We start from the raw sequence: 26,865 nt of genomic DNA, 5'->3' as shown, positions 1-26,865 counted from the left end.
GCCCTAGAGATGGGAGGTTCTGGGTTCAAATATGGCTTCAGACACTTCCTAGCTGTGTGACCCTGTGCAAGTCACTTAACCCCCATTGCCTAGCCCTTATCTTTCTTCTGCCTTAGAACCGATATACTGTTTTGATTCTAAGATACAAGGTAAGGGTTATTTAAAAAACAAAATTAAATAAATAAATGACTGGTATTGGCTCATCATTAAAAAAGGATCATTCGGAGAAGGAAAATGTGTGGAAACAGGTCAAAGGAAGGAGAGAAGCAAATGTGTTTTAAAGTGTTTCAAATACTGAAAAAGACTTTAAACTTAGAAGAAGAAATAGGGAAGATTATTAGACAGTTTTAAGCTGATAAAGCAAATTTGTTTTTAGGCTAATTTTGCTATTATAAAAATCAAATGGCTGGAAGGGACTGAGAATACAATCACAGTCTGCTTTTCCAAAGCTGTATCCAAACCCTCATTATTAGCCTCCAAGTTTATCCCTCTTCCTTCAGGCAGTACCATATTTAAAGTGTTCCGGCCAACTGAGAATCCCTTCTGTTTCAAAGCCCTCCAGAATAGGAGATTCCATATCCTTTCTTGACCATTCCAAATAGTAATTGTGTAAGCTACTCTGACACTCTCAGAGAATACATCATAACCTAAATGCTTCCTTGCTGCAGCTTCAAACTGTTTTCTTTTATTCTGTCCCTAAAAGAATCTGAAGACAGTTGGTCCTATTGTTTAATAGGATGTAAGAATTCGTTTTTAGCTTTCATTCCCACCAACTCTTTCCCTCCCCATCTCTCTCTCTCTCTCTCTCTCTCTCTCTCCCCTCTTCTCTCATACACATACACACATTATATAATATATATGAAGAACTCCCAGGAAAATCCAAATAACCGTAGAGATATAAGGAGTTCAGTTTTCCCCATGAGGGAGAGTGTGAAAAGGGAAGAAGTTGGCAGAGAATATCAGTGATGAGTTTTAAAGAGAATAGGGGGGAGGTATGAGTAAGTAGAAAGTGTGGCTGAGAGGAGGTATATTGAGGAGGAAAAATGTATACACCCATAATAGATCCTCTGAGTGTAATCCCAAATTGTATAGAGTTCCTCTGGAAGGGGCTTTTCACTACACATAACACACATACATAATTAGGTCAATCAAAGAAAGAGAAAGAAAAAAATCTAAGCCCTGGGATAACTTATCTATACATATATATTTATGTATATGTGTGTATATATATCTATATGGTATTACATGTAATAAGCAGGCAAATAGATACATAGATACATACATAGATACTTAGATACATACATATAAACACAAATACATCCATTTGCTAAAAACCCATCTTACTTTTTATTTGTATTTAACTGGTATTCCATTTGTATCATTTATAGTCAAAATGATGAAGTGGTTAATATTCACAGACTCTACAGATGGAAGGTGCTGGGTTTTACAGGAAAGGGTACAGTATTTTGAATCAGCATCTGTATTCAATTTCCAACTCTGCTGCTTGCTTGATGAATGATATTTGCACAAGACATTTAACTTTTGTTGACCTCAGTTTCTTCATAAATAAAGATAAGATGATCTTTAAGGTTCATTTTAGTGCCAAATAGTACAAGTCATTTAGTCAAATTCCGTCAGTTTAAAAATTAAGAAATTGAGGTCCAGAAAAATTGATTCACAGGAAATACAAATAATAAGTAAAAGGATTAAAAAACAGATCCTTTGAATCATGACCCAGAGATTTTACCTCTGTAGCACAATGCCTCTGGTCTCTCTCCACTTTTTCATAACCCTTTCAGGTGATCAGTTTTCCCTTGTTCATGGCCCCTCCAACAACAAGAAACTTGTTCTTTTTCATGAGCGTTATCCCATCTTCCTAAGGTGTCTCTGAAATTTTTTACCTTAAACTCTCCTTATCCATCCCATACATCTCATTTTGCCAGGGTTTGGGAGTTAATTGAGTTTCTAATCTAAATGAATTAGTTCATCAAGCTGAATCAGACTAAAATGTTTGTCAAAGGGCATTGCATTCTTAAGGAGAGGTCTTGATCATGGCAATGCCTTAACATAAAGGAATGCCTCATTTGGAGGTAGGAGGTAGAGGAAATATAAACTCCATGTAGGTTAATACTTATCTTGTCCATACTTGCAATTAGCCTTACCTACAAAAACCACAGACTTTGCACAAGACATTTAACTTTTGTTGGCCTTATTCCCCATGACTTATTCCATGATGTTAAGTTTCACTTTATAGATGTGACCAAAATAAAAGTCATTATCTTTCCTTTCAAAGCCTCCCCTCTTCAAAACATTTCTATTTTTTTTTTATCAAAGACACTACCACAGTTCTGTCCTTAACACTTTACTATCTTCCATCACTCATAGTCAATTTAGTACCGAATCTGGTCACTAGTATCTTCACAAGATATCTGTTATAGTCTAGCCCACATAGTCATCACCTTACTTTAGGTCTTTATCATCTTTCCTCTAGAATGTTTTAATAGCCTTCTAACTGGCCTCTTTGTTTCATGTTTTTCATATTCCAATCCATTCTATTCTCTACTCAGCTGCTAAAGAGATTTTCCTAAAGAAGTCTGCCCAAATGACACATAAATTCCAGTGGTTCCCTATTACTTCTTGAATCAAATAGAAAGTCCTTTATTTGACTTTTAAAGCTCTTTAAAAGCTGGCCCTCTTTTTACATTCTTTTTACATTTTATTCCTCTCTAAGCAGTCTACTGTCAGTTACACTGACCTACTTGTTATTCTTCACTCATGTCTGCCATCTTGGTTCCTTTACCCCATGGCTGTTCCCCATGATTAAAATGCTCTCCCTTCTCATTTCCATTTCTTTAGAATCCTTAATCTTCATCAAGCTTCATTTTAAGCTCCACCCTCTATAAAAGTTATTTTTCTGTCTCCTTAAATATTATTGCTTTCCCTTCAAAAATTTACCTTTCACCTGTTCTGTATAAATCTTATACATAACTAATTTTTATATATTGATTCCTCCTTCAGAATATGACCTCCTGGAGGACTGAGACTAATTGGTTTTCTCTTTCTTCATATTCTCCTTGTGCCTGGAATAAAAGAAGTGCTTAATAAATGTTTGTTGACTGCCCGATTGTCATAGAAAATGGGAGAGGAAACTCATTTCTTAGATGCTATAAATGAAAACAAGCCCAAAGAGAATTTGTGTGGCTCAAATGTAATCTGTCATTGTGCTTTGGTTATACGACTCCTGCTTCTACACATGGGATGGAACAGAACTTACTAATGGAAGCCAAATATTAGAAATTGCAAATTCTTTTCCTTCTGAGTATATTTAGGCAATGTTTGCTTGATATCCTGCAATCCAGGAAAAATTGCATTCTCCTTTTCCAAAGCTGTATCCAAACCCTCATTATTTTTATGACTTGACTTAATGAAGCAATTTGGAGTGTACAACCCTGCTAATTTAATGACTATAGCATAAATGCCATCATTTAAATAAATACTGAGGTTTAGAACTCCCAGGAAAAGCCATGTAACCATAGAGATATAAGGAGTCCAATTCTCCCCATGGGGGAGAGTGAAAAAGGGAGGGAGAAGCTGACAGAAGCAGACTGGAGAGTATCAGTGAGAGGTTTTAAAAGAGAAATGGGGGAGGATAATAAATTAGTAGAAGGTATGGCTGAAAGGGGGTAGATTGTGTAGAGGCAAAACGTGTATTCCCATATTGCATCCTCAGTGTGTTGTCCTAACTTCTATGGAGTTCCTCAGTGTAAGGCTTTTCACTGTGCAGTGTATGCATAATTAGGCCAAACAAAGAAAGAGAAAGAAAAGAAGCCCTAAGGTGTTGGCTGCTGTCCTCATGAGAATGCCACTGGAGTGACCACTATCCCAATTTTTGCCAAGCTGTGTGTAATAGGGAAAATGTGTTTTAAATTCTTTTAAAGTACCTTTCCACTCCATTAACATTCATTTGAGCCTAATGTTTAGACTGGGCTGAGAGGTAGTAGGGTAGCCTCTGTAAATGCCTTTCCTGTCTGGGACATTTACCTTATGTGGCTTTTACATCTGACATCTCTAAATCCACCAGAACTCTCTCCCCTTTTCCAAACAGAAAGCATCAAAACTCAAGGAGATTTAAGCCTTCCCTTGTCTTCTTGTCGTCTTGGTGTTTGATATTCTAATGGGGGAGCTCCGAGGTTAAAAAAAAATCACATCCTGATCTTGGATCTCTGATCCTTTCACCCTAGACTGGATGTCCAAATTTTGGACAATAGGGCATATATTTGTGGCACGGATTTGAGGTGATTTGCTATCAGTTATATAAGTATATATCCTTGACGGTTCAGAAAGATACTGACTACCTGGGCTACAAACTCAAAGGAGGAATCTCCCAGTTCCACAGTAGATCTTTAGTAAGTATCACAGTAATCTATGAGAGAATCCCTGGAGACAAAACACAGACACAAATATAGCCTCCAGAACATGTTCACAGATGAGAGCTCACACAAATGCTTTTATACAATCATACAAAAAATGTTTGGCCTGGAAAATAATCGGCTGCATTCAGAAGCTGGAACAAACCAAACCAACAAGCAAACTGACAGTTCTGTTCTATTAATCCTCCTTCCTTGAATTTTCCTTCTGTCAAGAAGCCAAAGGAAAGTTTGGGATTTATGGTAAAGTTTAATCGAGTTTATATTTGGCTCACCATTTCTGCTGTTCTTCAAAGTCTCTTTAGTCTCCTTTAAGCCTACAATAAACATTCATACCTTAAGAGTGACCCTTAGGGGACACATGGAATATTTCAGAGTTCTCTCTTTGTAAAAATTTCAAAAAGAGGTTCCCCACTGAAAAAATATGAAAAACAATTTCCTTAAATACAAACCTAAGCATTCTCCTCATTGGGTGTCCTCCATCATGACCATATGAATTAGAAATCAAACCTACATTGAACAGAAGACTTGACACTAAGTTATAATACTTTAGGATCTAGAGTTTCAAGGGAGTTTAGAGACAATCTAGTTTGGGATGATCTAATCAACCTCTCTGAGAGAAATGAGATTCAGAAAGGGAAAATGACTTGTCCAAAGTCAAATAGGTACCAAGTGTATGTAAGCAAGTACAGGTTCTGGTCTTCTGATTCTAAATACAGTGGTCTTCCACTACAAGACAAGATAACCTATGATGCTTAGAATTTTTATATACTTCTTATATAATATATATACATATATATTATATAAGTATTTTTTATTTACAACGTCTTATAGCAGAGAGTTCTAAACAGGTTTTGTTAACCAAACTGTTCCTTTTTGGAAAAAAAACAATAAAGTAAGCTCTTCATATTAAACATAATGATATCATTACCTAGATTAAATAGTAAGATGAATGAAATAAAAGGAGTTAGAAGAACTAAGCAGTCACCTATGAACTCCACCACTGAACATCTATATAATGGACAGTTCATCTTTCCTTCTCATTTGAGAAATGAAAATAATGCTTTATTTTCATAGTAATGATAAAATAATATTAATAATGAAAATTAACATTTAGATATCTTATGATTTGCAGAATTATTCATAGTTGTCATCCCATTTGAGCTTTTCAAAATTCCTGACAGGTAGACATAACAGGTGTTATTGTTCCTGTTTCACAAATAAAGAGCTAGTAGTCATGTGAGATTAAGTGATTTGCTTGTATTATTTCAATCAATCAATTAATAAACGTTCATTTAGTGCCTATATGTCAAACACTATGATAACTTCTGGTCAGAAAGTAAATGTCTGAGTCAGGACTGAGTCAGGACTTCATAGCTACTGAGTCTAGTTCTCTCTCCAATTAAGAACAACTCAGAATAAAAATGACATTGAAATGACAAATATGATTTTATTTCATGAGATTTTTTCTAGTACCTAGAAATCTCTCCTTCCCTTTTTTTAAAATTTGTTTGTTTCTGTTAACAAACGTTAATAAACTTCTGTTTACTACCTCTAAAAATAATTCTTTCTTAAAAAGATAAATTATTAAAAGAAATGGTTCAGTAAATCAAACAATATATCAACTGAGACTGACAGTGTTGCACACCAAAATTTCCCTAAATTAGAAAAGAAGGGAGGAAAGTGATTTTTTTTCATTTCTTCCCCAGGCTAAACTAACTCATGATCAGTACATATTATTCAGATTTGTTTTTTCTTCTATCCAATTGTAGTGATCACGTTTGTTTTCACATTTCTGCTTACTTTCATCCTGTATTAGTTCAGAGAAATCTTCTTACGCTTTTCTGAATTTTTCATATTCATCATTTCTTTCAGCTCAGTACCATTCCATTTCATTCAATTACCATAGATTGCTTAGTTTTCCCCTATTAATGACAATGATTTTCTCCCAATTTCTTTTTTTTTGTCTCCCTCCAAAATTGTTTCTATAAATAGTCTGGTGTTTATAGGATCTTTCTTTTTATCTATGATTGCCTTTGGAATATATGCCTTACACTAGGGTCTTTTATTCAAAATGTATAGGGATTATAATCTTTTTTAAGCAAAACTTCAAATTTCTTTCCAAAATGCTTGGACTAATTTACAACATATTAGTGTTTCATTGTTTCTCTATTTCTGCAGCTACCCCAACATTATTTCCACCTTTGTCATCTTTGCCAATTTCCAAGTGTGAGGTAGAACCTCAGATTTTCTTTTTCTGCTAGAGTTTTTGGGGAGCATTTTTTACATGGTCATTAATAGTTTGCAAATCTTTTTGAGAATTATTATATTATCTGACCATATACAATAAGGAATGAATCTTGGTATTAAATTTTTATGTTCATTTTCTATACATCTTAAATATTAGCCCTTTGTCAGAGATATTTGATAGAAAGCAACATCTTTTCCTTCATATAATTTAGTCATTGTTAAGAGTTAGAAAATCTACACATAATTTGCCTTTTGAAGATTTATCTGGTAGTTTCTAAACTTGGTCTCCTCCATATTTTAATATTAACTTTAGCCAAGAACATATGAATGTGTTCTTTCAAGGTACTGAATACAGATAGTATTGAATGCATTTTTTTTCTTTTTCCTAGCCTGTTTGCATGTATTTGCAAAGCATAATGAATGTCTTCTGTGACACCTTTATAATACTGGATAAACATAACTCCACATACTCAGCAATTGGTTTGTGCTTGCTTCTTATTTAATGAAGGAGTAAATGACACAGGTCAGCTAATAAACAAAGCAGTGGTGGTTACCCTTTGTGACCACTGACACCTGGATATTGCACTCGGCTAAGTGATCTATTAGAACCAATGTCAGAAGTGTTTATGGCCAACTGTAAAGTATGGTTCTTTTGCCTCAACTTAATTGAGTTGGGGCAGCTGAGCAATCCTGTGTTTCTAAGCCTTAGCCAAAAATGTGATACCAGGTGAGTTTGTCTTTGAATTTTCAGCCTTGTGTTCTGAGGTTTTTTTTTCCCCACTAAGTAGTACCCTTGTGAGAGACACCTCAGACTCCTGACATCTCCACAGCATCTCTTTTCTCTCCTCTCTCAAAATCTCTTCTCCCAAAAGGATCTATTAATTCATTTCACCATGTTATAAAACTGATAACAGCCAAAAAGAAGATCAAAGGCTAAAACTGAAGAATGAAAAGTTCAAATAGAATTTTAGGAATAAGTCAAAGGAGAAAAACCTGGGGGCAGGAGGTGGAGGCATGAGAATAGTAGGCTGGGTATTCCAGTGGGGTCTTCCAGATACTAATGCAATCTATAGTATATGTTTCCTATTTCATGCACACATAAGCCAGTCCTACTGAGAACTATGTTCTTGTCTGTTAAAGTTGTGGTAGGAGCCTAAGGCAGAAAAGAGCTTGGAAAAGTCACTAGACAATATAATGGAGAACAAATAATTGTAAAATAATAGAAGGATAACTGTGATATACTTCACAATAAAGTGAGGTACAGAATTTATAGCCACATTTGTTTGAGGTGAGCAAAAGTCCATTATCTTCAAATATGAATGATGCTTTAAAGTTACCATTTAGTTTCACAGATCTCTCAATTCTCTATTCTTTTATAGAGATTTTTTAAAAAGAAACATCATTTGACCAAAATATTGCCTTAAAGTTCACCAAAATTTTCACTCTTCATAAAACAGACTATTCAATAAGGTGGTGTGTGTTTAAGGGAGATTAGTAGTAGTTTTATGCTATTAGAACTTTGATTTTTATTTAAATTCCTAATTGTCCTTAAGCTAATTCTATTTAATATCCAGGGAGATTGAAATGCCATCTTTTTATAATGCTTGATGCAAACAGTAAAATCTCACCAGTATAATAATAGCAGATAAACATGGAAAAGCCACAAAATCTATTCAGATAAATAACAACTAAATGAATTATATATTATATATAATTGTATATATAATAAAATATAATGAATAATGAATAAATAATAAATAATAAATATATTTATTTTCATGACAACTGGACAAATAAATGATATATTTTATGACTAAATAAAATAAAAAATAATAATGAATAAATAAATAAAATAGTAATAATATTTTACAAAATTTTTTAAATAAAAAATTTAAAGACACAGTATGTCATGTCCTTCATCAGGTCAACATACTTTCAAGTGGATAGGAGTGAGAATGGGGGCTCAGGCTATTGGCACTTAAATTTAAAACAAAGGTCAAGACTTTGAAAAGCTAGGAAAATTATTGGCTCTATTAGTACCTCATACCTGAGAATCCACCACTATTCTCTTCTTCCACAACTACCTCTGGCAGTCAATTTTCTTTTCTTTTTTCCCCAGGGATTAGCTTTATTTTTTTTTAATTTTATTTTTGAATATTTTCCCATAGTTACATGTTGCATGTTCTTTCCCTCTCCCCCAAACTCCCCTAACACCCCTTAGCTGATACACAATTCCACTGAGTTTTACATGTATCATTGATTAAGACCTAATTCCATATTATTGATAGATGGACTAGAATTATCATTTAGTGTCTACATCCCCAATAATATTCCCATCAGCCCAAGTGTTCAAGCAGTTGTTTTTCTTCAGTGTTTCTCCTCCCACAGTTCTTCCTTTGAATGTGGCTAGTTTTCTTTCTTGTGTTTTCAGTAGCAATGAGTGTTGTATTTTGTCAAAGGCTTTTTCAGCATCTATTGAGATAATCATGTGATTTTTGTTGGTTTCCTTGTTGATATGATCAATTGTGTGAATGGTTTTCCTAATATTGAACCATCCTTCCATTCCTGGTATAAATTCCATGTGATCATAATGAATAACCCTAGTGATCATTTGCTGTAGTTTTTTTGCTAGTATTCTATTTTTTTGCATCTATGTTCATTAAGGAGATTGGTCTGTAGTTTTCTTTCTCTGTTTTTGATCTACCTGGCTTTGTTATCAGTACCATATTTGTGTCATAAAAGCAGTCTGGTAGAACCCTTTCTTTACTTATTATATCAAATAGTTTGTATAGTATTGGGATTAGTTGCTCTTTGAAGATTTGATAGAATTCACTTGTGAATCCATCTGGTCCTGGGGATTTTTTTCTTAGGGAGTTCTTTGATGGCTTGTTCATTTTTTTTGATATGGGATTATTTAAGTATTCTATTTCTTCAACTGTTAATCTGGGAAATTTATATTTTCATAAATATTCATCCAAATCACCTAGATTGCAATATTTATTGCCATATAATTGGGCAAAATAGTTTTTAATAATTGCTTTGATTTCCTCTTCCTTAGATCTCTCTTTTCATCTTTGATATAATTTGGTTTTCTTCTTCCCTTTTTTAAATTATATTGACCTGTAATTTGCCAATTTGATTTGTTTTTTCAAAGTACCAGCTTCTAATCTTTATTAATTCAATAGTTCTTTTACTTTCAATTTTATTGATTTCTCCTTTAATTTTTATAATCTCTAATTTGGTTTTTAACTGGGGATTTTTAATTTGTTCCCTTCTAGTTTTTTTTATTTGCATGCCCAGTTCATTGATCTTTGCCCTCTCCAATTTGTTAATATATGCACTCAAGGATATAAATTTGCCCCTGAGTAATGCTTTAGCTGTATCCCACAGATTTTGGTAAGATATCTCATCATTGTCATTCTCTTCAATGAAATTATTAATTGTTTCTATGATTTGTTCTTTAACTAACTGATTTTGGAGAATCATATTATTTAATTTCCAAATAATTTTTGATTTGCTTTTCCATGTGCCCTTACTAATTATTATTTTTATTGCATTATGATCTGAAAATGTTACATTTATTATTTCTGCTCTTTTGCATTTGTTTGCCATGTTTCTATTCCCTAGTACATGGTCAATATTTGTGAATGTACCAAGTGCAGCTGAAAAGAAGGTGTATTCCTTTTTGTCCCTATTTATTTTCCTCCACATATCTATTAACTCTAATTTTTCTAGGATTTAATTCACCTCTGTTACCTCTTTCTTATTTATTTTTGGTTCGATTTATCTAGATCTGATAGTTTGAGGTTGAAGTCTCCCACTAGAATATTTTTGCTGTCTATTTCCTCCTTAAGCTCTGCCAGTTTCTCCTTTAGAAATTTGGATGCTATACCATTAGGTGCATACATGTTGAGTACTGTTATTTCCTCATTATCTCTACTGCCTTTTCTCAGGTTGTAGTTACCTTCCCTATCTCTTCTAATCAGATTTATTTTTACTGTGGCTTTGTCATATATCAAAATGGCTACTCCTCCCTTCTTTTTCTCAGTTGAAGCCCAGTAGATTTTGCTCCATCCCTTGACCTTAAACCTGTGTATGTTCACCCACCTCCTATGTGTTTCTTGTAGACAACATATGGGAGGATTTTGGTTTCTAATCCACTCTGTTATCTGCTTCTGTTTTATGGTTGAGTTCATCACATTCACGTTCAGAGTTATAATTATCAGCTGCGTTTTCCCTAAAATTTTGATATCCTCTCCTAGTTCTGCCACTTCTTACACTATTCCCTTTTAAACCAGTGGTTTGTTTTAAGACAATCCCCCTTAACCCCTCCCTTAGTTTACTTCCCTTTCTACCCCCTCCCTTTTTGCTCCCCTCTTTTTATTTTTTAAGGCCTAAAGAATTCCCTCTACCTTCTCCTCCCCTCCTTTTTTTGACCTCCCCCACTCCCCTGCACCCCTTGGTTTATCCCTTCTAACTTTCTTAGTAGGGTTAGAATTCTATGTCCCAATGGATATAGCTACTCTTCCCACTTGGGATTAATTCCACTGAGAGTAAGGTTTAAACATTACCTATTAATGCTCTCTTCCTCTACTTTTAATAATAGTATTCATCCCCTCCCCCTCCCATTCCCTCTTTGTGTGTAATAGAATATCCTATTTTTCTTATTCATAAAATTTTCTCCTGGTGCCATTTAATATTCCCCCCATTCCCCCCCCCCCGTATCATCTAAGACCATTTAATACCCCAACCTCTCCCTATGAGTAATTCTTCTAATTACTATAATAGTGAATATAGTTTTTGAAAATTACACATAACATTTCTCCAAATAGGAATACAAGTAATTTGATCTTATTGAAGCCCTCAAAGAAGCAAATTTAAAAACAAGAGATTTATTTCTTTCCCCTCTCTTTCTTATTTACTTTTTCATGTTTCTCTTGATTTTTGTGGTTGGATATCTAACTTTCCATTTAGTCCTTGTCTTTTCTGTGCAAATACTTGGTAATTTTCTATCTTGTAGAATGCCCATACTTTCCCCTGGAAGTATATATTCAGTTTTGATGGGTAGGTGTTCCTTGGTTGTAGACCTAGTTCTCTTACCTTTCTGAATATCATATTCCAAGTCTTGTGGTCTCTTAGTGTGGAGGCTGCCAGATCCTGTGTGACCCTGATTGGTGCTCCTTGATATCTGAATTGTCTCTTTCTGGCTTCTTGTTATATTTTTTTGTTAACTTGGAAGCTTTTGAATTTGGCAATTATATTCCTGGGGGTTGTCTTTTGAGGGTTTAGTGTAGAGGGTGATCCTTTCCATGTCCAATTTGAGTTCTTTTTGAAGAATATAAGGGCAGTTTTGTTGGATAATTTATTCTAGTATGGTTAATTTCTGGTTTTTCATGAAGACCAATGATTCTCATATTCTATCTTCTAGACCTGTTTTCTTGATCTGTCATTTTCTCAGTGAGATATTTCATGTTTCCTTTATTTTATCAGTCTTTTGACTTTGTTTTATTAGTTCTTGCTGTCTTGTGAGATAATAGGCTTCTACTTGACCAATTCTAGTCTTTAGAGTTAGGTTTTCTGCTACAATCTTTTGATTTTCCTTTTCGATTTGGTCTATCCTGTTTTCAAGCTGTTTAGTTTTGGTCTCCAATTTGCTTTTCAATTCTTTTGATTTGGAAGCATCTTTCTCCAATTGGGAGTTTCTGTCTTTAAACTTTCAATTTCCTTTTGAGTTATTTCCCACTTTTCTTGCCAAATGTCTCATCTTTCTCATGATCTCAGATTTGAACTCTTCAAGAGCTTGTGACCAATTTTCATTTTTTTGGGAAGGTTTGGATGTGATTATTTATTTGTCCTCCTCTCTACTCTGTTGTCTGGATTTTTCTGTGTAAAAGTTATTGAGTGTTAAAGCTTTCTTCTTGTTCTTTCTCTTGCGTAGTTCTTGGGCATTTCTTGCCATTATTATTATGCTGTTTTTCCTTCTCAGTCAGAAGTCTGGGTGAGGCAGGCAGGTTTTCTGTCTATCAAGCTGTGGAACAGTTTTTTCCTGAGTCACACTGCAGTGCTGCCCCTCTCAGCTTTATCCTCGTGCTAAAGATCTGCACTCTTTAGGCCCCTGGGGTCTCAAGTCTAGCTGTTCTCAGAGTCAAGCCTCAAGGTGGGCCCTATGACTGCTCCTCTGCCCAAGGCTCCTTTAAGAGTCTCAGCACATTGCTTCCACAGTCAGGCACCCCTCCGTGCTAGGTCCCTGCCCAAAGCCTATGCCCAAGGTCTGACTTCAAGGTCTGTGTTCAAAGTCTGAGTTCTTTAACCTCTTGGGGTCTTAAGTCTTGCTGCTCTCTGGAGCCAGGCCTTGGTGGTCCCAGGTAGTTGCCAAAACTTAATGAATGCCCCAAGATTGCTCTAACTCTTGTGCTCTGGCTTTGGTGTTGTAGGTGGTGTGTGTGTGTGGGAGGTTGATCAGCTTGTGTTTTAATGAGAGCTATTTCACCCCCTTAACATGTGGAAATGCCCAAATCCTAAATACCTTCAATGCTGCGCTCTATTATGGGGTCCCTTCATTCATCTGGATTTGTTTTTTGTGTCCTTTTGAGGTGTCATGTATAGGTGGGTTGGGAGAGATATGTACCCTGCTTCAACTCTGGAGCCATGTTAACCTGGAAGTCCTGGTGGTCAATTTTCTGATCTTAAGAACTGGTTTTCTTCTTGTCTCTACTCTTTCGATTCAGGCACAAAATCTAATGTGCCACTAAATCTAGAGCATCTGAACTTCCATAATTCCTATTACTAATCAATTTGAGATTTAAACTGAAGCTCACTCCCCTCCAGATTAGAGTTTTACCTTCTGTAAACCCAGACTATTTTTCCCAATCATTGACTCTATTTAGGTCAGAAGCATTCATAAACTAGAAGAAAGAATAATTATATATTTTATTTCTTTGGTGCTATCTCATCTTTTTATTCCTCAGAAGAGAAGCAGTTGATTAATGGACTAAGGGTCTGTTTTAGAGTCAAGGGGATCTATGTTCAGCTCTTTCTTTGCTATATAATAGATAGGTGTCTCTATGAGCAAGTTATATAACTTTTTGTGTCTCAGGTAAGACTAAGAGGATAAATTATAGGTTAAATGGCAATTTGTATTCATGAGGGGATTTTCCCACTGGAAGTTTCTTACAACAATAAAATCATAGGTGCTGACAAATCTAATAAAATAAAATGTGGATAACAATGTGAGATGAGTTAGAATATGTATTTTTATACTTTACATTGATTAAATTCTATGTCCAAGGAAGAACGGGTATGTAGTAGGTCTCCTAACTACATTACATCTGAGCTCCAATGTTTTAGAAAGCCATCTTCCTTGTCAAATCATTAGTATCAATGAAAATCTGCAGTGCACATAGTGCACTCAGAGGTAGTGTGGATTATTGGACAGAGAGGTGGCCTTGAAGGCAGGATGACCTGTTTTAAGGCCCACTTCTGATAGCTACTAGTTTTGTGAACCAGGTCAAGTCATTTAATGTCTCAGTGTTCTAAGAATCTTTCTATGACTATATATTGCAAATAAGTTTCAGACCTGCATTGGTTGAGGGAAGTTTGTTTTGTGTAGAGAGAATTTCAACTCTTATGCCAAAGGGTACTGCCCCTAGTTGGCTTTTTGTCAATGCACCTAACAAACATTGTTTTTGCTCTCTGTCTTCTTTAATTTTCATCTTATCTCTAAATATTGTAACTTCATCTTAGAAAGTGCAATATTTTATTATTTTTATCTAGAATATCTTTAGAGGTATAAGATATTTATGTTTAAATGATCCATTGGAGAGACTAGTCTCCCAAAGGATCAAAGGGGGGGATTGTGTAGAGGGAATTTCATCCCCTCCCCCTCCTGGACTGCTGACCCAGTTCATCCCATTTTTATATGCTAGGGCTGCATCCATGAATGTAAATAAAAGGGTGTGGGTGGATCCCACCTGGGCTCTCTCTCTATTTCCCTGAGCAGGCAGGTGAGATGGATGGAGAATCCTGCAGGATGAACTACATGTGGTCAGACTTAGAGTAAGAAAGACACTTAAAATCTATGCTTATCTGCTTTTTCTATTCCAAGTGATTATTAATAAACTTTATCAAAAATAAGAACTTGGAAATATTAATTTTAAATCTAACAGTTTTATTCCCTTTCATTCTCTCTATAAGTTGCTGGACACCTTTCCCAGCACAGAAGCAAGAGCTATAATTTCACTGATTTTACTTGATGGCCCAGTGGTATTCCTAGCTTTCCTGTCCTAATGAAGACAAGTTACTACAACTATTTAAATCAAGCTTTAAAAATAGTACATTCATGGGACGTGCTTTAGGCAAGTACATTACTCATTAAAATTTTCATCTTTCCATCGTTGAATTCTTCTAGTCTTCAAATGGCTATTTTTGCATAAAATATTTAACTGGGAGTGAATGTTTCATGTTGTATTATTAGTTTCTGAGCTCATAATTGACCTACCATCATTGGAATCTTTATAGTTTCTTTATGATTCAAGGAACATTTTTATCAGTTGTAATGATGAATGATTAATTAAAACTGTTTAGATAACAACTTCAATATATAACAAGCCCTTTCCCACTTGAGGACCCCCCTGCAATTTGTCTAAACTTAACAGATGTTGTTTGGGTTAGGTTCCCCCTTGACACACAGGGGGCCACAAGATCTTGACTTCCTGAATGTAGAAGGTTATGGAACCCTGCCACTGTCTCTCTCCTACATTCTCTCCATCTGGTTTTAGGCTAGAATAGAGGAATGAATGATATAGTCCAGTGATGAGCAAACTATTCCCAGTGGGCCAGACATAGGCTGTAGTTTGCCCATCGCTGCCTTAAGCAATTCCCTAATCACTATGCCCCTACATCCAGATGTAGTGATTAGGGAATTGCTTAAGGCAGCGATGGGCAAACTACAGCCTGCATCTGGCCAGTGAGGAATAGTTTGCCCATCACTGGTATAGTCAAAAGATCACCAGTAAGAAATCAGCCATTTCTAGGTAGAAACTATAGAGATCTATTCCAGATCTACCATTCAGTTGCTATGTAACCATGGGCAGGTCACTTCCACTCTTTGGGTCTCATGTTTTGTTTTTGGTTTTTTTGTTGTTGTTGTTGTTGTTTAAATCTGTAAAATTAGGTTAGTAGCTACATTATCTCTTAATCTCCTTCTAGTTGGAATACAATATAATTCTATGAGAAAAGAACTTCTAACTTACTAATTCTATGTAGGTGGCAGATGCCATTATCCATACTGAATAACTCTTGTTAGCAGCAATGAATGGTTGACCATTGCACTATTCATAGAATTAAGGCCTGGATGGAGTAATCAGCTTAGCTCAATGAGACTTGCCTTTATTTTAGGCAGAGTAGGAGGGCAATCACTTATTCAATCAATCATCAGATCTTTATGAAGGGCCAAATCATACCCAGGTGAGATGAGATTTCAGGGATCATCTGGAAGACCTAGATGATATTTGAGATCCTACTATCAGAATAACATCATTAGTTTAGATTTTTTTCCTTCCACTAAAAAGTTCTATAAGGAGTTAGTAGTTATTTACACCTTGTTGGGGATGAGAACAGATTTTAAGGTATGAATAGAAGTCTGCAGGACCCTCTGAAAGAAGTATAAGTACTAAAATGGTAGATTCCATCTTTCCTGCTTCTATCCCTGCAATACACTCCCTCCTCATCTCTGTCTTTTGGAATCCCTAATTTACTCAAAAGCTAAACTTGAGCTTTTCCTTCTCCATGAGGCTTTTCCTGATTTTCCAGAAGCTAGTGCCCCTTCTTCCCAATTGCCATGAGGGTATTTTGGATATGAATATATTGTCTCCTCTCGTAGAATATAAACTCCTTGAGGACAAGAACTGTTTCATTTTTTGTCCTTGTATCCTTATTGTCTTTTAATAGTGCTTTCATATAGTTTTTGCTATCCTTGTTGATTTATTCAAGAATAAGCCACAAAGTAATGTTGGAGGGTGGCATATTGCTCAGGTAGAGTACATAGTGTCATCCAGTCCTTTGGAGAAGATGCAAGACAAAGTATTTATGTAATTGTTTGTGAATGCCTCATTTATACCTTTGCTATATTTCTGTAACAAATGTTCACTGTTAGTATAGCTTCAGCATTTAAAACATTGCACTTTCCAAAACACCTAATGGGATTTTCCCCTATAAATGTAAAATCCAAAGTCCAAATCTCCACAGGTGCATGGCAACCTACAGATAACATATTGTAGGCTGTTCCAAGTTTTCAATGAATAGATTCTAATTTTCATTTGTATCTGAGATGACATGATTTTTAAAGGCAATGTTAACCTCCTAGCCTTTGTTATTGGCAACTATTCAGTCGCAAGTGCAAAGACTTCTTAGGGAGAAAATCAGAAGAGGCAAAAATGGAAGTAAAAAAGGCTGTACCTACTCAAATCTTGGCTGATAAAAGCAACCACACGAAGATAGATTTTTTTTTTGTATTCAGGGTTTTTTTCCTTAGTGAGTGGATACCCTGATGATAATACTACTGACTTAAATAAGGTTGGATGCTTTGAAGCATTGTTATTAAAGTATCAAGAACTTAAATAGTTTAAGGGGAGGGAGAGTGAATGGAGAGAGAAGGCAGTGCTTTCATTCTATGAATGAATGTTAAATTTCCTATTCAGAGAAAAAAGCAAACTGTGCAAGCCAGATGTGAGAAACGGGGTTTTGTTTGTTTTTTAGTTAGGTTGTTTCTTTAGTGGGAAAAGTACAGCTGAATTATATTTGGGAAGGAATAAATTCTTAGGAACTACCTCTCAACTTTTCAAATAAACCAAGACATAAGTTCTATTATCTCTAACTGTAATTTACTTAAAACTAAGGAGAATTTCATAAGCAATATGAAGAAGGAGGAGCTTTTCCGTACTAAGAAATTTTATTTTGTTTTAAAATAGGCAAAAGGAACTTTACTTATATAGAGTCAATGAAAGATAGATTTAAACATATTCCTCAATATTCTCCCTTTCTACCATTTTAGCAAACTCACACACATATATATGCACACCAAATTATTGATGTTTGCATGAATTTTGCTCATAGATTTCCTTTTAAAAATAATTTCATAGATCTCATTTTCCCCTTATAAAATCTCATCTGGAAGAAAAACAAAACTATTTGAAGTTTTTACATTATATGAATTTTTTCTGTTATTGAGAATTCAGAGTATTTTCCCCAAAGCATCTATGTTATAAATAATGATTAGGTTCCAAGGCAAGTCAATTTATTTCATAATGTGACTATGATGTACATTTATAATAAAAATGAAGATAACAATACTAGTAACCTAAATAAAAAAGGGGCAAACAATACAAATGAATAGAAATAGTTGTTTATTTATAATGCTTGTGCACAAGATAAAATATTTCATTAGAGAAAAAGGAAATAGAAACTTCAGTAGAGATTATGAAGAAAGCTCCTGGGAAGCTTCAGGTGCTGTATAGGGTGTTAACACTGGTGTTTCATAAAATGTATCTTTTCTCCAAATCTTTTCTTTATATTTTCCGTGATTCATGTGTATCACTAGCATCACTCTTATGCTTATCTTTATTTGGAGATTAGAATCAGTAGAGTTCAAAAATGGAGTAAAAAAGAATAAAGGAATAAGAGTTGAGGGTAGGTAGGAAAGAGAAACAAAAGTCTTTAAAATTTGGAGACCACTAAACTGTGAGAGGCACACCACTGAACCATGAAAATCAAAGTTTTAGATTCGGAAGAGACCTTACTTAATTTATGACCAATCTCCTAGTTACTAATATAAATAAAATGAGTTATGGGGGTGGGTTAAAGAACTTAACTGAGGTCGCACAACTAGCTCATTTTTAAATGGGATGAGGAACTCTATCTTCAGATTTGTTGTATGATTATATTTCTCACCACAAATCAAGTTAGAGAAAAAGTGTGGATTCTGTGTGCAACTATCCTGTAAGGAAAAAAGTTCCCTTTGCTGGCACAGGAAATGTTATGCACCCAGAACAACTTGGGGTGTGTTGATAGAGTGTATGTAAAATGAAGGAGCAGTGCATTGAGTTAGGGCTAAAGGGGGGAAGAGGACACAGTATGAGACCACATAATATAAGACACAGTATATTTTAAGTCAACTATTCATTTGGGGAGTATGCATTAACAGTTATGCTACTTTTACAGGAAAAATATACTATATCAATGTGGAAATGTTATCTTACATAATTTAACATTAATCTTTGTAGGATATCAAGTTTAGTAGTAATATAGTTAAGTATGACTATATCTGACAGGAGGGCATCTACAGGTTGACACCAATTTCACTATATCAGCAGTTCTGGTTACTTTAGAATTGATAATCATTGATGAGAAACCACCCAGCCAGCTATAATTATAATATTGTTGAATCTGACCTTTTAAAGGGAGACAGGCAAGGTTGGCCTTCTATCTGACACCCATCTATAGACATAGAGGCCAACTGTTTTCCTTATGTAATTTCTCTGTGGATATCTCTGATTAAAGAATGAAATCTAGCCCAGTACCAAAGAGAAAGATAAGAAGGTAAAGGAATGAGAGAAGTGGAATAGAGGCAAAATAAGTAAATGTCCACTATATCCAAAATTTACCTGTCCCTGATGTCTGTTTAAAAAAATTCTTAGATGAGGGTCAGATTTTATTAGCCTTTACAATGCCACTTTGTTTAATACCAAATAGGTTTTTTGTTTATTTAGAACCAGCTTAAATAGATTTAATGATTTTGGTCTTTTCTACCCTTTCCTAGGTTAACTCTAACCTTGTCTTGTCCAATGGACTTGAAGAACTTCCCCATGGATGTCCAGACTTGTACAATGCAATTGGAGAGCTGTAAGTACCTTCACTGAAACAAGTTGTTTTTCATCAATACCCTGCTTCTTTATCTCTCCCATTGAGGGGAACTATTAAATAATATTCATATTTCTGCTAAGAAGACTCTTTTTTTCCCACTAAATTGATCATTCCTAACCTGGGATCCATAGACCAAAAGTGCCCGTACAGAGAGTTCAAATGGTCAATGAGTTTGGATAGGAAAAACCAACAACAAAAACACATTTACTGTCACTAACTAAAATTTAGCATTTCTTTTACGTATGAATGTAGACAATAAAATGTTATTCTAAGAAAGGACATAGTTGTCACAAGAATTTAAAAGGGGTCCATCCCACAAAAAAAGATTGAGTCTTTGTACTAAATGGAAGTCTCCCTCCTCAGGTGCTTCATTGGAATGGGGAATAGCCATGGAACTTTTAGCATTAACTCTGGAAATTTCTACAACTGAAAAGACTTGAGGAGGGTCCAGTATATCTGAATTAGGGAACCAGTCTAGTTATGTTTGGAGAGTTATCCCATTATACTGGAAACAGTTATAAATGTGGGAGCCCAACAACTCTCCAAGACAAGTATATATCCAAGAAAGACTAGTTTGTGTTTTTGCTAAGGCTAATCTCTCTCTCGACATCCAACCAAGTCAACAAGCATTCGTTATGTATCAGATATGGAGAGAAGTACTCATATAATGGCACAGTAGAGAAAGAAGTCAGGAGTGGAGTCCAGAGAAGAATGAAGATATAAACCTGGATAGTCCAGGTACTATGGAAGCTTGTATGAGGAAATGACCAATGAAAGAAGGGGCTACAGTTATAAAGTGATCTTCTAGGACAGTGGTTCCCAAACTTTTTTGGCTACCGCCCCCTTTACAGAAAAAAATATTACTTAGCACCCCCAGGAAATTATGAAACTATTTATTGAACTCAGAATAGAATGTAATACAAAAAAAGTGTGGCCATCACTGCTCGTCTGGATTGTGGCAGCACCCACAAGGGGGGGGGGGGGTGTAGCGTCCACTTTGGGAATCACTGTTCTAGGTGAGAAGTTTGCAGAATCATGATAAATTTTAAAAGTCTGAAGTGTCAAAATTAGAGCATAGAGAGGAATCAAGGAGTGATATTAATGAAATCATAGACACTTAAAGTAATGAATACTCATAAATTCAAAAGGTCAGAGATTTAGAACTCAAAGGGACCTTAGAAACCAGGAAGTCCAACCTCTTCATTTTACAGATGAGGGAACTGAAGTATAAAGAGGCTAAATGATTACTACATGTTATTTATACATCTAGTAAGTATCTGAGGTAGGATTCAAACACATAACTTCCTGACTCCAAATCCAGTGCCCTATAATGGGGAGGCTTCTTTTGGGACCTGGAAAGAAACTAAGTGACTCTCTTTTGCATCATATCCTATACAGTGTAGACAGAGAAGAAGAAACCAACATTTCTAGGGCATGAATTTGCTTCCCTCTGGTTGTATAACTCTACCCCAATGCCACTGGGCATGTCTTCCTTCAAGTAACTGAGTACAAAATCACCTCTTTCTTCCCCAAATCCCACCTTCCCCAAATCTCTGTGTTCTTAAACAAGAAAGTAATTTGATGATCTGATTAAATTAATTTATAGGAGGGTGCCAATGACTAATGTACTTAAAGTTCCAAGGAGTTATTAACATTCTAAAAGAGGAACTTTATTACATAAAATCTCTCTTTTTAATTAGAGATTCATTTTGTTTAATAAACATAAAAGAGCTTGGATGGAAGACATTGAGATAGGGTTGAGTTGGAGTGGAGAAGCATGAGGCATTGGTGCTTAAGGATAAGGGAGAGAGGGCCAGCTCAGGAGCTGGGAAAAGGATTCACAAAGGAAATAACCACAGTACTTGAGATACTTCTTGCTTATTTTGTTGCTTTGCTGAGGATACGTGGCCCCTCCAAACCATTTTGTCATGTCCTCCTAGTCATATGTGATTGAGGTAGCTAATGCCCAAGACTGAGAATAGTATTTTGAGCCAAGAGCCCTGGGTCCTTTTCTTGCTCTCTTCCTGATATATTGTCTTAGTTTGTGAATCAGAAATAATTATGGAGACTAAAGACCTCATGGGGCTTTGGAGCAGTTAAATAACAGCGTAACTATGAAGCACCTTGAACTTCTTCAATAATTAAGGTATTAAAAAGAGATTATTATTACAAAAAGATGGTGACACAATTTCCTTTTGCTAAATGATGCAATGGATAGGATACATACCTATATTAGAAGCCAGGAAGACATGAGTTTGAATCCAGTTTTAGGCTCTTACTGGTTGTATGACCTGGGACAAGTCACTGCCTCCATCTTCTTCTCTATAAGGTGGGAATAATAATAGCACCTCTTTTCCAAGGTTGTGTTGAAGATCAAATGAGATATGTAGAAAGTGTTTTGCAAACCTTAAAACAAAATATAAATTCTAGCTATTATTGAGTACTAGTTATTTTCTGATTATTTTAGAATGTAATAGACTTCCCCTTTAAACATATTACCAAAATACACACACACACACACACACACACACACACACACACACACACAGAGTCAGTTTTAAAGATAAAGCTAGTCATAAGGTGAGCATTTAAATTTCACGATGGACTATAGACTATATTTATTCTTGTCAGTATATGTAGCCCATGACATACTTGATAATTAGGAGACCTAAATTTTCATCCTACTCAACCCTCTATTTGGAGGGAAGACAGTTTGGTTTGTAGTAGAGGTTCAATATGTCTACATTAGAGAACCAGTCTAGCTCCATATTCATATGGAAAATATCATCATCAGACTGGAAAGAGGGTGTTAAAAAAAGATAAAGTATATGTCCTAGAAAGACTAAGCTCTTTTGTGGCATCTGATCCCACACTAGTCAACAAGTCAAATCAACAAGTGTTCATTAAATATTGATAGATCACTTTCTATAGATCACTATCAAATGAGGAAAGGATTGGGGTAGAGACAAATAAATGATCTATGAAGTCTCTTTTAGCTCTAATAAATTACAATTCTCTTACTCTTTACTTATTTGGGGGAGGTTAGGGGGATGGACATGGTTCTGTGATTTCAGTGGTGTATGAAATGTATAGAGAAAAAGTTCTGCTGATGTAGATTGACACCTCAGTAATTTTATCATTTTAGAGAGTAACAAACCTTTGAAAAATAATTCTAGGATTTTTGTTTCCTTGCATAATCTTCCTCCCCCATTTTTCTGTTTGAAAACAATAAATACAGCTACCAAAAGAGACTTCTCTTGGAGGCCTGAAAAGAAAAGTGAAGCATTTGAATCAGGATTGTGGTTCCAATGCTGGTTCTGCCATAAATATTCTGTGTCACTCTGAGCAAATCACTTCTCTAGATAGAAATTTACTGATTTATAAAGTGAATTGGTTGAGCTAGATAATCTTAAGACCTCTTACACCTCCTATACTTTATAGCCAATGGTGACATGATGTTATCTATGCAGAGAAGCCCACCATTAGGATTCTTCACCCACAGCTTTTCAGGCAAAGACTAGAACAAAAGAAAGGAGCCCTGCTAGGAGAGATAGATTCCAATTAACTTAGCCATTGATTTCTGTGTAACTCTTACTGAGGTACGGTCCTGCAGTAAGTCAGTTAAGAATAATGAGTGTGCTATGGATGAGAACTGACTTGTTTAAACCTCTCCATTGCATATTTCTTCACCCAATCTCTAAGTTCATTCTTGCATAAAATATCAGAAACAAAAAGGAAAAGTTATACAGGAAAAAATAGTAGCCTCTACTTCTAGACAGTGCTATTTCGCTTATACATGCCTGCCAGCGAATTCATTGTTTATCTATGCAACAAAAATAGAGAACCTTTTATTCCCGAGCTGCTGGTGATTCTTTCTGATGACTCAGGAGCAATATTGACATAGGATCTCATGGGGTCTAACACTTGCTTTTCTCTATAGGCATCCTAATAAGTATGATGAATCATGCTCTATTTGCATATTCTGCCATTTATTTGCCAACTATCTCTTCCATTTTCTGAAGTTATTAAGATTTAACTATGATGACTTGTGGTACAAAAGTTTTTGTAGGCAAAGGTCTCAGGTCCTAGGAGCAGAAGCAAATATGTGGTGGGAATGTTTACACAGATCTCCAGTAGTGAACTCCCATCCAAAAACAGGAATTAAAATTTATCTTTAACCTGGAAGGCTATGGAACTGTGTGATATTAAGCAGACTGTCCTTTTAAATGTTTGTGAATATTATGAATCATTTTTATGATACATTCCCCCCAAAAAGCAAAAGCATTTTGTATTTTTTGATGGAATTTAAGTCTGAAAGAAAGCAAAAATGAATGGACATTTGGTTAGTTCAACTTTGTTATCACATAAAATCTGGAAACTAGCCTTTAGCCTTTCATTTTAATTCTATTGACTACAATAAACATTTAAGTTTCAATTATATAGATTACATAATTTTATATATACATATTTATATACATATATTTATATGCACGCACATTATTATATAAATGAGAGGGACATATAGATGTGGGTAAAGAACTGGTCTTAAAAATATGGTATCAATTCAGTCAGACAGTTTGGGAAATTAATTATATAAATCTTCTGTAACATACAATCTTACAGAACAGCTTTGGGAACAGAGTTTTAGTGACTTGCCCATGATATGAAGAGAGTATGTGCCAGAGATAGGACTTGAACTCAAGTTTTCTTGACTGAGGCCAGCTCTTTATCTACTACATCACATTACTTTTAATAAATTACATATCTTTTTTATATTTCTCTAATAAATCTCTCTTCCAGACTTATTTTACTTTGTTGTTTTTTTCTCATCCCATTCATTAAAATTTTATACTCTTGGGGAAGCCTCTGTCCATTGTATTGACCAAGGCGATCTATTTACTCTAGTTGGCTACACTATGAATGACCTGATATTTGAGTGGCTAAGTGACGGCCCAGTGCAAGTGGCTGAGGGTTTAACCTTACCTCAGTTTATTTTGAAAGAAGAGAAGGAACTTGGATACTGTACAAAGCATTACAACACTGGTGAGTTCTTTTTCACTTACTAATAAGGCTATTGGGTTTTATTTTGTTTTGTCTCATAGATAAAAAAAAAAACTTCATTCTCCATACGATCTATAATTTACATTATTTCTCACTTCTGTAGAGCTTTTAGTATTCAGAGAGGCATATGAACATGACACTAAGCTGTAGTGTACAAGTAAATTTAATAGACATTGTCCTCTAGAACATGTTAGGCAAGATAACCTCTTTGTAATACATTTTGGATATGAACAGTGCTAAGAATTGTAAACTAAGTCTTCAAAGGAAAAAACAACAAATAGAATTTCTCCTGAAAAATAAAGTTCCCTGAACATGGTTAACACTTAATAGATTCTTATTCTATCCATATATCTACCCATCAGTTCTGCCATCTCAGTCATGTCTGACTCTCTTTGACCCAACTTTGAAGTTTTCTTGGTAAAGATACTGGAGTAGTTTGCCATTTCCTTCTCCAGCTTATTTGATAGATGAGGAACTGAGGCAAACAGAATTAAGTGACTTGCCCAAAATCACACAGCTAGTGAATATCTGAAATCAAATTCAAACTCATGAGGATGATTCTTCATGATTCCAAGCCTAGTGCTCTATGCACTGCATCATCTAGCTGCCCCTATTGAGTCATCTATCAATCCATCATTACTCTCTTTCTCCACATATGTCATATATACAAATATATCAGAAGAAAAATGACAAAAAAAATCCTGTGATTTCATAGATTTGGGAATCTACCTGTGAAGAATGGAGGCAGAGATTAAAGTTTATGCATAGGTAGAAAAACTAGAATTTAGTCCTCCTGGAACCTATCCCTGGCATACACTGTTGTCACTGGCATCCTGGGTGAAATTACACATGAGGGTTAGCAGTCTCTGCTTTGGTACTCTCTCTGTAAAACAGGGGAGTAATAACTTGCTTGTTTGTAAACCCAGAAATAGAGACATCCTGCTTTCCAGTGCTTCACAGTAATAGGAGCTTGGATAAGATTCAGCTGGCTAAAATTCAGCTGGCTCCAAGGACATAGCCTAGGGGGAAAATGAAATAGTGATGATAGGCATGGGGGACAGTATTGGACGTGACAACAACAGGTTCGTTTATATTTATACCTGGATGACTGTGGCCATACAGTAAAAGATGGCTATCTCCCCTTTGAAGACTTAGCTCTTAAGTCTGTGCATTGATCATGCCCAAAATGAATTACTGGGAGGCTATCTATTCAGGATGTCTAACACAGGTGCAGCACTGAATAGTTTATCTGCCAAGCAAGTAGTTCATGGAGACATGCACAGGGTATCAAGGTCACACAACTAGTTGATGGACGCAGTGGGATTAGAACAAATCTCTTCTGACTCATGATTCGTTGTACGTGCAGCCACACCATATCATCTGCCTGCCTGTGGATCTCTCCTAATGCTGGCAGAGATTGGTAAGCATTTCATTTTCTGTTTTTGGTAGAGTAACCAACTCTGTGCTATAAATTTAATGGCCAATATTATTGATAGTCTTAAAGTATGGTAGCTGTTTCTAGTACAGAACATTAGACTTCTCCTTAGGCTATTATTACTTTCTTTGACATCCAGACCTATCTAGTTACCTTCTTAAGAATCCAGATGTCATAGTTTAATTAAGAATTGTTCTTTAAATCTCTTATGAACCTTGCTATATGGGAAGGAATGATCATTAAATCTTTAATCACAACAGCTCAGCATAGCAGATTAATGACTGCCCTTATTGAGTTCAAGTCCTGCATTTTCACTGGTTGTTCCCCATACCTAGAATTCTCTTCTTACTCATTTCTCCCCTTAGGTTTCCCTGGATTCCCTCAAGTCTCAGATAAAATCCAACTTTCTATCAGAAGCTTTTCCTAATACCCATTAATGCTTTTGCCTTCCTTGTGCTTTGTTATCTCCAATTTATCCCATACATATCTTGTTTGTATATGTTTATTATATTGTCTCCTTTAGACAGTGAATTCTTTGAGAGTGGACATTTTCTTGTGCTTTTCTTTGTATAATCAGGGTTTAGTACAGTACTTGGTGAATAGTATGTATTTAATAAATATTTGTTGACTTACTGACTAGCTATGAGATAATGATTTGGTCATGTAACAACATTTCTTACTCTCCACACTTCACCACCATCACCCTAGCTTTTTAGCCTTTTTCAGTCTTGAATTATAACATAAACTCCTTAAAGCCAAGAATTGTCTCTCTTT

General features: G+C 35.3%; 1 protein-coding gene across 1 annotated transcript in view; it reads left to right on the top strand.

Moving 5' to 3' along the window:
• GLRA2 (glycine receptor alpha 2) overlaps window positions 1–26,865 on the top strand; it is a 232,275-nt gene that overhangs the window by 19,469 nt on the left and 185,941 nt on the right. The window contains exons 4-5 of the mRNA XM_044669267.1: window positions 19,492–19,574; window positions 24,501–24,638. Of these exons, the coding sequence (XP_044525202.1) occupies window positions 19,492–19,574; window positions 24,501–24,638 (221 nt within the window). The remainder of the gene's footprint in view (window positions 1–19,491; window positions 19,575–24,500; window positions 24,639–26,865) is intronic.

This window comes from Gracilinanus agilis, chromosome 3 (assembly GCF_016433145.1).
Source record: "Gracilinanus agilis isolate LMUSP501 chromosome 3, AgileGrace, whole genome shotgun sequence".
Lineage (NCBI taxonomy): Eukaryota > Metazoa > Chordata > Mammalia > Didelphimorphia > Didelphidae > Gracilinanus > Gracilinanus agilis.
Note: the sequence above shows the minus strand (reverse complement) of the source record. Positions and strands in the feature narration are given on the sequence as shown.